The sequence below is a fragment of the Drosophila pseudoobscura genome, chromosome 4 (assembly GCF_009870125.1).
Source record: "Drosophila pseudoobscura strain MV-25-SWS-2005 chromosome 4, UCI_Dpse_MV25, whole genome shotgun sequence".
NCBI lineage: Eukaryota > Metazoa > Arthropoda > Insecta > Diptera > Drosophilidae > Drosophila > Drosophila pseudoobscura.
In genome coordinates, this window is record NC_046681.1 from 21,746,165 (window position 1) to 21,758,879 (window position 12,715).

Consider the following 12,715-nt stretch of genomic DNA (forward strand, 5'->3'; position numbering starts at 1 on the left):
GTGTTGCCTGCATCTTCGGTGGCAACTGCTGCCGCGACTGCTGTTGGGATCTGCTTTTGGCGGCTGGTTTCTCTGGTTCAAAACAAAACAACAAAAAACAAAAAAAAACACGTAAGTTTTAGGCCGCCTTGCGTTGGCTTTTTACCCCCCGCTCGGTCATCCATCCATCCATCCTGGTGGGGCTGCCGCTCCCGCTGCCGCTGCCGCTGCTGCGGCTGCCCTGTTGCCATGATTAATGATGCGTTCTGTTGTGATTCGTTCTAAACGTGGGAAATCGGAGGCAGGCAGCAGCCAAGAAGCCCAAGCTTTTTCGAAAGGTTTGAACCCTGCCTTCTACCTTCTACCTTCTACCTTCCACATTTTACTCTTTTTTTTTGTTTTTTTTGTGTGCCTTCTTTTGTTCAGTCAACCGCGCAATAATTATTTTTGGCCATATCTAGTTTTTGGGTATCCCAAACAAATTCTCTAGCCAATTAATTTTGTTTGACAAGTGTTTGAGTTTCAAATAGAACAAAAAAACATAAGAGTTTGTTATGTTAATCTTTGGATTGTGGTAATCCATGAAAGAAAAGGAAATTATGAAAGAATTTCTATGAATTCTAGACAGGTTCTGGGGTCTTTAATTTCTTTGGCTGTTGATTAAAGGCTTTTTTAGTAACAGGTTGTGTGGATCCTGTCTATTGAGAGTTGATTGATTGGGTAAAACATGTGGGACCAAGGTGAGGATTTCTTATAAATAATTTATAAAACTAATGACTGATAAAGAGCTTGTAAGTCTATAAAATTGGCATGAAAAAGGAATGGGACAAATGGAAAATTTTCTTGTTATTTCTTTTCCTTCAAGAGAGTGAGAGACAGAGAGATATCCGAGAGATATCTTTAGCATACAGCTTTCTTCAAGGAATAGATTTGAATCAAGGCCACGGCACTGTTTTCCTAAAGATCTTTCACTGTGGATCTTAAGTTCGAAGGTGCTTTCGATCCTAGTTCCTCTTAAGTTCCTACTGCTTGAAGAACTGTTTACCTAGAGATCCTTCACTTATTATTTTTCCATCATTTCTAAACAGTTCTTAGAGAACTGTTTCTTCCTATGAAAGATTTACACTGCAGAGATCTGTCCATCAGAAGAGGGCATGGATTACCTTCTTGTATTTACAGATTATATATCAAGATTTTCCAAAACATTTTTGGATCAATAATGATGGATTAAAGGATGGATTTCCGACTAGTTTTTTCTTGATTTATTTTTTCAGATTTTTTTTATTTTATTTCTTCTTTGAAGCAGGGTGTGGGCAGGGTGTTGTTGTGTTTTTTTTGTTGCTCCCAAAATGTTTTCCCAATTTGTGTCTTAAAATTAATATTAGCCGTCGCTTCTTTCGTCGTCTAACATCTCGCCCGCTCTTTTCCTCTCTCTATCCGTCTGTCTGTCTCTGTCTTGATTGCAACTCCATTTTGGCCGGCAGCCAAAAGATGCACACTGTCTTGCCACATCTCTGTTTGCCTCATGCCCCAATCTTTGCCTTCCAGTGCTGCCGCCTATCCATCCCCATCTCCATCTCTTTCTTTCAACTTACACTCTCTCCTGCAAGCCATCTCCCTTGCACTTCCTTTGCACTCTGCCTTTGTGTTCTCCTCTATCTCTCTCCCTCTCTTGCCTTACCCGAAAAAAAAAACACCAACAAACAAAAATCTTGCTTCGCTGAGCGCACTTCCTCCTCCTGCTGCTAAAAAGACTTTAAGCTTCAGAACTTTATTTGACGAAATGGCAAAAAAAAAGCTTATTTACTAACCCGCGCTCTTTGGCTCTCCACCTCTCCCTCTTACTCTTACTCTTCCCCCACTCCTAGCTCTTCTTGCTGTAACTAATTTTCAAGCGATTCTAACTGTAATTGCGAGAGACGTGCCAGAGGGAGAGGTAGAGGGAGAGGGAGAGAGGCATGAGCGCACAAGTGCTCATTGATTTTGCTTAGGCTGCAGTCAACACCAAACACACACAAGCACACACACAAACACAACATGCACTTGGTTATTCTTCTACACTGTGCTGCTGCTCCTCTCTCTGCTTCGCTGCCCTCTCTCTCTCTCTCTCTGCTCTTTTCGTGTGCTGTTTTACTACTTCACTCCCCACAGACTGCATGCTGGCAGTTGTTGTTGTTGTGGCTGTGGTTGCTCTCTTTCTCTGTAGACATATGCTGCTTGCTCTCCGCCTCCAGAAAACGAGCCCAAGTCAACAGTCAAGGTATATGAATCTAAGGTAAGGCCTAAGCAGAGATCGCTCGCGGAATGTATTCTTTCCCATAACCGAGGAGAGACTTTGGTAGGAGCCCAGTCTGAAATTGATTTAATATTGTCTTAACCAACGAATATTCTCTTCTCTGGGAATACCATACTCAAAGAGCCTTTCAGACTTGCCTTTTCCAAATACACCTTGAACAAACAGCTGCTCTCACTCTCTCTCTTTTGCTGCCAACAACTTCTTGAGCCAGCCACCGATCGCTCGGACGCTTGCGTCGTACTCCGATACTCAGTTTTGTTCAGTTTTCAGTTGCTTCAGAGTCGTTTTCGAGTGTACAACAAGGAACCCGGACCGTGGGCCCCTCTCTCGATACGATACGATACGATTCCATTTGTTGTTCTGTTCCGCCGCCTGTGTGTCGCGTGTGCCATCACTTAATACAAAACTCGCAAAATAATCCCCGAAATGTTTAGATGATTATTCTCCGAAAAATCCTCAAGTCATTTAAGTGGAAAAAATATATTTAAATAATTATCGTAATAGCGAAAATAAAAGCAAAAATACAAAAATTGTGTTTATGAGCAAAACGTGCGGCGGCAACAAAATGTAAATGTTCAAAGCAAAGTGAAGTTTCAATAAGTGGCAGAAGGGCTATTAAACCCCCCCCTCCCCTCTCAAGTGCAAACCAACAAATAAATAAAACTACAAAATAAAGAAAAAAAAAATGTAAATATATAGAAAAAAGAGCCGTACCATATTTGCAAGCAGTTTAGAGTCTGACTGAAGCGAGAGGAAAATACAGAAAGCAGAGCGAAGATGAAGCTCATCTTCCAAAAAAAAAGATTCATTTCTAACAGTAAAAGTTGCTTATGTCACGACTTAAAGAAAGAGAGACAGCGCACACAGAGACAGAGAGAGAAAGATACCACCATCCCAACCATCCCATACATATATCATTTACTTGAAACGATCTGGCAACTCTCGCGTCTATCTGTCAGCCGTTAAGTAAAGTTGTTTAACTTGTTTCTTTTTTGTTTCTTTCTGTTTTTTTTCAGTTTTTTTTTGGCCATGTCACAGCAGTTTTTCTGCTTTTTTCTGTGCCGTGCTGCTTATCTTTTGCGCATTTTCTAACAGACTCCCTTTACCTTGCTCTTCCTCCCGAAAACAAAATATTCATTATATTTTTTACTTAATTAACTTGTCGAAAAAAACAAAAACAAAATATACTTTCCATGAGAACTTTTCTACAGAGCGATAGAAGACTTTCAAATGGTCTTTTGTGGTCTATGGATATTCGATTGTGTGTCTGAAATGTTGGAATAAATCAATGGAATGTAAATTTTTGATGGAAACGAAACGTTGGGCTAGGCACGTGTACTATATAGCGATTGATCTCTTTTAGACTTTTGAGTGGCTTTCTTCTCATAAAATATCTATGAATGATGAAAGAATCAATGAAATTAATGAAAGTTGGGGACTTTTACTTGGAGATTTTGGGCACAGAATTAATGGTAAATTTCAAGAAAATTAAGGCTAATGATGAAATAACTAAATAAATGAGGAAATGACACTGGAAAATAAGTTTATTTTAAAAAATTGTATAAGAAATAAATAAACTAAAATTAAATTTAAAATTTCTGAAATAGTTGAAAATTTAGTACGGTTTAAATTTGACTGAAAATTTAAAGAATATGCGCCAGAATTAGCATCAGAATTAATGCAAAATAATATGCAGTTATAGAAAAATAATGAAATATCATAGAAAACTAAAGATTTATTTCAGGGAATGTTAACTTTTTGATGGCATCATTGTATTAGGGCACGTGGAATGGGTTAGATCTTCCTAGACATTATGATTGCCTTCTCCCTCTCCCTTACCTTGGGCATCTTCTCGCTCACACGAAACCAATTAGCGAACCCTTGAGGGCGGGCGCCTCTTCTCCGACTCCTAACGAACCTTAACGTATTTCAAAGTCGTTTTATGGTCTAAGAACTAACCCAAAGGAAGGTAAAGGTTCTCCATAGCAGGTAGCAGATCAGATCCTCAAAACGGATCTGTTTTTCGGGCTCTTTTCGGGTTCTGTTTTCGTTGTGTAATTCAATATTATTCTTCTTGTGGATAGAGACCATACGATCCTTGGAAGATATCTTTGTTCTGCCTCTGCAGGTTCGGTTCTGTTTCGGTTATTTGCTTTTCGAATTTCATTTGATTACGAATTGAATATACGTACTATAGTATGTATGTATTTTTTTGTTGGGTTTAGGTCACTTTGCGCTTTAGACAGAATTTCATTTGTCGGTTTGTCGGTTTGCTGTTTGGTTTTATGTTTTTTCTTTGTCATTTGTTTTGGCTCTGGCCACGTTCATGGCAAATGCTTAAGCCTGCTTATCACGTAACCCAACAACCAGCCAAACAGCTCTGAAAAACCTATGGAATAACACTCTTGACTCTCCGCGTCTTGTGTTGAGGGTTGACCGTTGGATGGATGGATGTATGGATGAGTGTTTTTGTTGGCAGAAGCCGGACTTTATAACGAGGGTTTATGTGGGTGTGGTAGCCATAAAGGAAGTACATATCATTCTTCATTCAGTTTTAGGTGATTTCTCATTGTTCATCGAATGATTCTGAAGCGTTTCCCTTTGTTTGCTGAATATCCATTGAATATCCATTAGTTTTTATAGTTTTCTTAGTTCAAAGATCTTACAAGTTTAATATTCCTTTAGTTTTCCTTGAATTTTACAAATTTCTAAGCGGAAGATTCTTAGAAAATTGTTGTACATTTTTTCAGACATATTTTCGTCATCATTATTATTTCTTAGAAGAAAATTGCCTATCCCTATGTTATTCCTATGAAAAATCATTCAAATTTTATGCATATTACATTTTGTGAGATATTTGATTTGTTCGTAAGTTTCCACCATATCTTTTTGTGAAAATCTAAAAAAATTTGGTTTTTGAATAACAACTAATGATGTTCTTTAGTTTTCTTTGGATCTTCCATACATTTCTTAGCGAAATCTTTAAGCTCGTCGTTCTGAATGTTGTTATTTCATCAGTTTTGATAGGTATTTCATTATTTCGCTTAGCTTTCAATGAAGTACCATGAATTCATTGAAGAAAACCGAAGTGAAAGAGTCTCAAAATTATCTAGGAATCATTCTTCATGGACTTTGTATGATATTCATTACAATATCATAAATTCCCATTAGTATTTCTATGATATTTCCATAAAATGGGACGAAATAGGCCCAAGTACTTCCCATTAAAACTTCCCAAAAACTGTTCTGGACACACCTTTGATTTATAATATCTCTAAAGTCCCCTAAGACCTAGAATGATTCCATAATTGTAATGCTTTTACCACTCTGTTTTTTCCATGTCGCATTTGTTGGAATTGGAGTAATTTTCTAGATGTTGCTTCTAGTATTCGGGGGGTAGGCATACATACGAGTGTGTGTCACCCGTCGACCCCATTTACAATATGTACATATTTCCCAACATTGCACTCCACTTTTCCCTTTCCCTTCTCACATTTCTCCGTCTTATCAGGCGGGGCGGCCTCTTATCGCCGTCGTTTTGTGGCTTTTGAGTGGCTCCCAGGGCCATTAAAAAGTTCCGTTTCAAATTTCAATAGAAATCAATTCAAGAGCTCCACTCCACTCGTGTTCTCTTGACCCCTCCGTAAAGCTGTTTAAATCTTTTGTTTATATAGACACAAGCATTATTTTCTCCCTGGTGGACCTGGACCCCCATAAAAACTAATAAAAATAACAAACCAAAGCCCCATTAAAAGGTAGCTTGAAATTGTCATTAAAAAACTGAGAAATAACTGAGAAATAACCGAAGAACAAAAGAGTAAGAAACGAGAGGGAAGCGATAGAGAAAGATGGTCATAAAAATCTCACATATGGCGAGGTGCTGGAGAGGAGGGACATTAAATTTTTGTAACTCTGAAAAAATGTACGAAGAAGTAACTACCGGCCGTGTGGAGTCATAAATGTTTTTTGGATTACAAATATTTTGATGGCAGACGATTAAAGCAGTTAATTTTTGGTTGTGTTGTGTTGTACCCATCCAGTGTTTCATTCCTGGTATACGATTGAGATCGGATCTGTAAAACTTATTAAAACTGAATGTACATACACTGGAGGGAAAAAGATGTAACTTGGGGCTTGAGATGTCACTGGAAGTTTGAAAAAATTATAGAAGTGTGTTTTGGAGAAGCAGAAAAGAAATTTGTTTGGAAAGTATTTATTTTTTGTAAACAAAGACATCTTTGTAGGATTTTGTCACCTAAAATTTGTTGTTTTTGTTAGAGGGTTATTAGATGATTTTTACAATGCCTTTAAAAGCTTCTTTTAACACGATGAAGGGAACGTTTTTGTCGAGGCACAAGTACATTTCCACTGCCTATTTCGTATAAATACTCGAATGTCTTTTAGTTTCTTTAGAAAAGTTTTATAATAAGCATTAGTATTTTTTATACATTTTTTTTTAAAGTTTTTAGTAATGTATAAATACATTTTTTAGCCATTGCTTTTTTGAGATGGATATTTTTCATATCATTATTAGTTTAGGAATTAAAAAAAAATGAGTATCAAAAATTTAAAAAAATCAAAATTTAAGTAGGTTGGTCTTCCAGGAATTTTTCTTTTTGGAAAAATAATTTTCTCAGTGTGTAGAGAGCCAATCTTTACCAAGAAGAAAAGTCCACATAAAAAAGGAAAGATCCTAACAAATGAGCAAACAGTAAAATTGTGTACAAAATGAGAAGTACTTAAGAGAGGCCACAATGAGTGTCTGTGTGTCTGAGTGTGTGTGTGTGGCAGGTACCTAAGAGCGCGTTATCCATTATCCATGTTAATTATCGGCGGAGGTGGAGGAGAAGGAGCAGGGGCAGGAGCAGGAGCAGGAGAACAGGCCAAACCACTTGTGTGGTTCGGCGGGGTTTTTGCTTAATTTATAATGCAAAAGATGTTGCTTTTGCTGTTGCTGCTGCTGCACACAGAATCGATCCATAGGATCCTTCCTGGGTGCCTAACCTAACGGTTGTTGCAACCAAACAGAAACGACAAAAAAGGTTGCCTCTTCGAAGGTTGCAAATTCGAAACAAGTTTTACCGATCGCTCCCTCTCTCCCTCTCTTTCTGGTTGCTCTTTTTCGCAAACTGGTTGCCAGCGCGCACTCTTTTGCGTATTGCAAAAGACCCTCCCCCTGTCGCCCCGCCTCCCTTTGCACTTGGCTTTCGAGTACCGTTAGCAATTTGCCAAAAAGTAAATTGACTCTGGCTGAAAAAAAGATTCAATTGCGGCTGCAGCGGCAGCGGCAGTGGCTCTCGTGTTGTTGTTCATAAAAATTGCATTTTTATGGTTGTTGTTTGGGGCACACCGCACACGGCACCGCACAGAGAGCGGGTCAAGGTCAGCTACGTGCCATTTCATTTCTCGAAAGATTTCGAACCGTACAAGAAGAAGCAAAACACGAGAGATAGAGAGAGAGAGGGAAGAAAAAAAAACATGACAAGCGAAAGCTCTTATCTTTCTCTTCCCTTTAGAAACTGCTTTGCTGCTTTGAGAATGAGCACCCTTTCCCTTTAGCACTGCTTTTCGGATGGATATTCTACCTGTCGACCCTTCAGAACTGCTTCCCATCAGGCGCTGGTTCTTCTATTTCCCTTTGATAATTGACTCTCCTTATGAACTGCTTTGTGAATATCCGTTTCGTGTGGCACTGCTTGTTCCGTTGCAGAAGCTTTTCCCCTCTATCCCGTATAGGACTGCTTTACCACTGCTGTATACTGCTGCAGAAGCCGCTTCTCTTTTTCTTCCAGAACTGCTTGTCTTCTAAACAAGCGTCCACTTGTACCCTTCGAGCACTGCTTTACTGCTACTGCTGCTGCTTTGGCTTCTCTTTCTTTTGTCGCTGCTGCTTGACCGCTTTAATTTATTTGGCGAATGTGCTTTGTTCACGCTTCTCCCTCTTCACCCTTTCCCCCCGTTGTCTCTTTCGCTGGGCCCCTTACATTTACCTCTTTCGGAATCAGGTCAAAGCGGTTGCGCTTTCTTTCACTTTGCCACCGCCGCCACGCCCTGAACGGGGTTTGTTGTTGTTTTTTTTTTGGCAGCTTTCCTTTCCGATCCCCTCGAGGCGCGGATCGCTCTCGCATCGTCTCTCATCTCCCGTTAAAGGGTCAGGCAAGGTCACATGCGATTTATTCAGATGTTTTACGGTCCATAAACAAACTCAAAAGGAAAACTGTTTAAGCTTTCAAGTAAAAGTTGAACTGTTTTCTGAGGCATTTTTGTGGCTTTTTATTTTGTTTGTTGAGTGGTTGTAAAAATTTCGCTGTAGACTTTTAACACTTTAAAATGATTCGATTAACTAACGATGATTTTTATTGGGAGTTAAATATTTTCTAATAGATGTTTATAGCTGCGAAAAATCATGGAAAATTCAATAAAAATGGTGGAAAATATAGCAAAAATTTCAAAACTATAAAATATGCATAAATATCGTTTTTCTGTTCAAGTATATATGGGTATATTTAGTTAAATTTCTCCTTCTTGCATTATCCATCCTTATATCTAAAGATTTTTGGTAGATATTCCACCTACACTTGCTTAAAGCTTCATTACAACCAACGCAAGAAAATCCCCCAACTTCCACATTTCCGCACCTGATCTTTCCAATGGCACGGACGGATATCGCTGCTCCCAATTTCGATTGTAAATAGACCCCGAAATGCCACGCCTATTTTTGCGTAATTCCAAGCAAAGTCGGCAGCAGCAGATTGTCGTTAATCATTTTGAAAGTTCATTAGATTTTCGTCTCGGAATTGATGTTAATTATTGTACGCCGACTGCCTCTGCCACTGCCAACAGTTGCTACCAAAAAGAGACGCACAGAGACGTACAGTGGGGCTCAATGAACTGGCGAGGCCTAGAGGTCTCTTCTCACTGCCCACGGGGTCTGCCACGGAGATTGTTGACTGTTTGTTTGGGTTTTTCAAAGGTGCGTTTCAAGGTTTGGTCGCAGCTGGAGATACGACGAGCAAACGAGTACTTCGACACTCAACACTCAACACTCATGAGTACTCGTCGTGCGATTCCTCTTCTAATTACGAGTATGTGTATTTGAAAAACCAAATGAAAATCAATGAAAATGATGTTCTATTTGGTTCAATGTCTTCTCTCCGTCATAAATCAATTTCTGGGCTACAGCCTATGGATCCGACCATTAGCTTCTTTCGAACAATTACAATGAGCAAACAAAAAATCAATGAAGCTGATGATTGGAGACAATGATTGAGGGGGTTTAACCTCAACCGACTTTGGTTGCTGCTTCATCATCATCGATTAGCATTTTTGTTGCAACAGCAGACCCGCCATCAACGGAGGCAAGGCAGTCTTCAGATGCCGCAATCGAATCTCAATTTTGCAAGCAGTATTCTTTTTTTTTTTTCTCTTGAATTTTAAAGGGAATTATTCTGCAAGCCAGACACGTTTTTCTGTGGCATTAATATGCTTTTGATTTATGACAAACAGTGCATCAAAGCACTTGATATTCTCCGATCAAAACAGGAATCAAATTTTTGGTTTTTTTTTTCTTTCGGTTGATTGATTGCTTTTTTCGCGGGGCAATTAAATCTATCGTCTGATGTGATGGACTCTTAAATAGTTGTTAGACTCGCGCTTCCGCAAACAACAAAAAAAAAAATGTACTTGAGCAGAAGTAGCGCTCATTAAGTCTCAAAGTTAAAGTATCTTACGGATATGATGTATCTGTATCGCCCTCTCGCTGTGTGTGTGACTCGAATTAGTGTACAAAAAATATTAAAAAAAACTACGAAAAACCTCGCTTCGAATGACTTCAAACTGCTCTTGCAACAGGCCAACAAATCACGACACGGTCAATATCTAAACAAATTTGTATCTCTCCTTCCCAATGAAGTTCCGAATTGAAATAGAAAAAAGTTGAAGCCCGGAAAGAACCAGATCACTGGTGAAAAAGTGGCGTGAAAAGCGCCAGCTGTGTTTTTTCTTTCGTTCTTTGGATCCCACAAATGATTCCCTGCGTGAGTCTGGCCGAAACGAGCGTGATTGGCAACATGAAGGAGCGCGTCAAGGAAATGAAGGTGTTCGGGTGCCGCCTCAACTTTTGGAATCACATCGGTCACAGCCTGACCAGTTCCAAGGCCAAAGAAGGTAAATATCTCCCAAGAAATACTAACCCATGGTTTCCCATGGAGTGTACAAATACCAGAGGCTATCCATAGATCGCGCGAAAAAAGAAGCGGAGATTGTACGATAAAAAGTAAATGGGAAAAATTCATGGAAATCCAACTAAATATTTGTTATTTTTTCCATACCAAATAGAGGGGCATTTTTGGGAGTATTTTGAGGGAGAAAACTGAATCCAATAACTAAACTTCTAGAAGCCGAAATATATCTGTATCTGTATCTGATTGCAAGATACTCGTATTTCGTAAACATTTCCTAAAACTTCCTTAGGCTTTTGTTTACGCTTTGGATTCCGTAAACTTTCCAGAAAATCAACATAAACATTAAATTTTCTTATTGAAAAATTCCCTTCCCAAGAGTGTAAATTCCCTTCCCAGGCGTGTAAATTCCCTAGTCGGAAATGGAGTGCAAAAGTGTGTCAGTGCTTGTATAAACAGATCTTCAAAATATTGAAGACCTAGGGCTCAGGGATCCGCAAGATCTTCGGGATCACTAATATATCTGTGGTTAATGGATCCTAATAGATAGATTTGTGCATGCAAAATGAAAGCTCATCGCGTATATAGATCTCCAGTCGATAAAAGCCAAATCATCTCTAAGAAGAGGCGTCTCCACCGATGGCAGACAGTCTTCCAAGCGAAGGCGCAGCATTTAGCGACAGTCTGCCGACTCCGCACCATCCCCGTCTCAGTCTCTGGCTCTCTCTCTCTCTCCTTCTCTGACAATTATCATGATTATATGGCCAGACAAAAAGAGAGATGGCAGCCAGGCAGACAGTCAAGAAGGCGGTTATTAGATGATCGTCAGGCAACAGACAAACTCGTAAGAGTTGGAGCAAAAGCAAAAGCAAGACACCATCTGCTGCTGCTGCGGCTGCTGCATGGAAGCCTGAGACGATGCCAGGCACACGATAAAAGCCAGAGAACAGAAAGGAAAGACAGCAATTGCATAATTGAAATCAATTAGCAGGCGGCGGCCAAGCCCCAAAGAACAAAAACAAAAACAAAAACAAAAAGAAAGAAAAAAGAAAAACTTGCCCCAAGAGATCCGCACAGAGATGCAGCAGGCAGGCGTCTCGGCTCATCCACAATAAAAACTGAAAGTGCCAGGCGAAGGCAGCAAATTATTCTCATTCTCATTCCCGTTCTGGTTCTCTCTCTCTGTCTCTGTCGCTGTCGCTGTCGCTCTTTATCTCTTCAGGCAAATGCATCATCAATGGCAATCCTGAAATGAGGAAAAACTCCATGACAGATGGGTTTGGCTATCATCGAATATTGTATGCCCTTCAGGTGTGGGAAATTTTCAAGAAGATTCATGAAATGAATGTGAGTCGGAAAGTGTGCCATTGGATTACCATTTAATGAAGAGCCGGTTCGGTAGTGAATGCTAGTACCTACCAAAAGCAAAAAATTGCCTTTACATGGGCCGATCTAAGGATCTAAAGACCTACGAAGAGAATGAGACTGTAGGCTCATAGTCCTTTCTGTTGCCATCATTCTACTGTCTTTCTGCGAGCGAATACCACAGGCACGCATTTGGCTTTGAGGTTGAGGAGGTTCTAACATAATGAAATCAACTTACACTGGCATACAAACGATTTTCTATATTGGATGGGTCTCATCTTTGGTAGAAAGTATCTTTTGGGATTAAATATACACATTTATGTTAATGAAATAATTACCATGAAATAATATGCCATGGGGCATGTCCTTGCTCCGAGAAAAAGCCAGTGAAAAAGAGTGAAAAACCCGAGAATGCAAAAACAAAATACATGCAGTGTGCATTATCGAGATCGCTGTTTGACTCGGCGTATCGTTGATACAGATTTGTACATAAAAACCCTTAGACGACGATTCTAAACATCCCTAGAAAAATTTCTTCGTTGACTGTTGAGTGCTCCCAAAACTCAAAAAGCGCCAATTTCTGCTCAAAATTGTGATACCCTTTATTCTGAAAGAGTACCCATAAAAAAAAGAAAGAATAGGCTTTCTGCCTAGCAATTTCATATGCAACGAATGACAGCAAGAAGACGAAGATTGAAAGATGCTCAATCATGCTGTATCATCCGTCTCTCTTCCTCTCTCTCCCTTCTCTATTTTTCGACGCTTCTTTCTCTGTCTCTATTTAGACGCCCATTTTGAAGCGTTTTGTGTGCGTTTTCGAACGCTTGACTTTCGGTTTTACGCTGTTTTTGTCGCTGTGGCTTTGTGGCTTTGCTTTTGTTTTGCTTTTTGCGTT

The 12,715-nt window shown here is 39.5% G+C and overlaps 1 protein-coding gene across 3 annotated transcripts in view; it reads left to right on the forward strand.

The window, feature by feature from the left end:
* Positions 1-12,715, forward strand: part of Btk (tyrosine-protein kinase Btk29A) — a 55,742-nt gene that overhangs the window by 26,639 nt on the left and 16,388 nt on the right. The window contains exon 1 of one of the 3 annotated variants that reach the window (XM_015180541.2): positions 10,188-10,441. The exons of the other annotated variants lie outside the window; for them this stretch is intronic. Coding sequence (XP_015036027.1) covers positions 10,300-10,441 — 142 coding nt within the window. The 5' untranslated portion in view covers positions 10,188-10,299. Of the gene's footprint in view, positions 1-10,187; positions 10,442-12,715 lie in introns of those variants that run through there. 3 annotated transcript variants of the gene reach the window in all.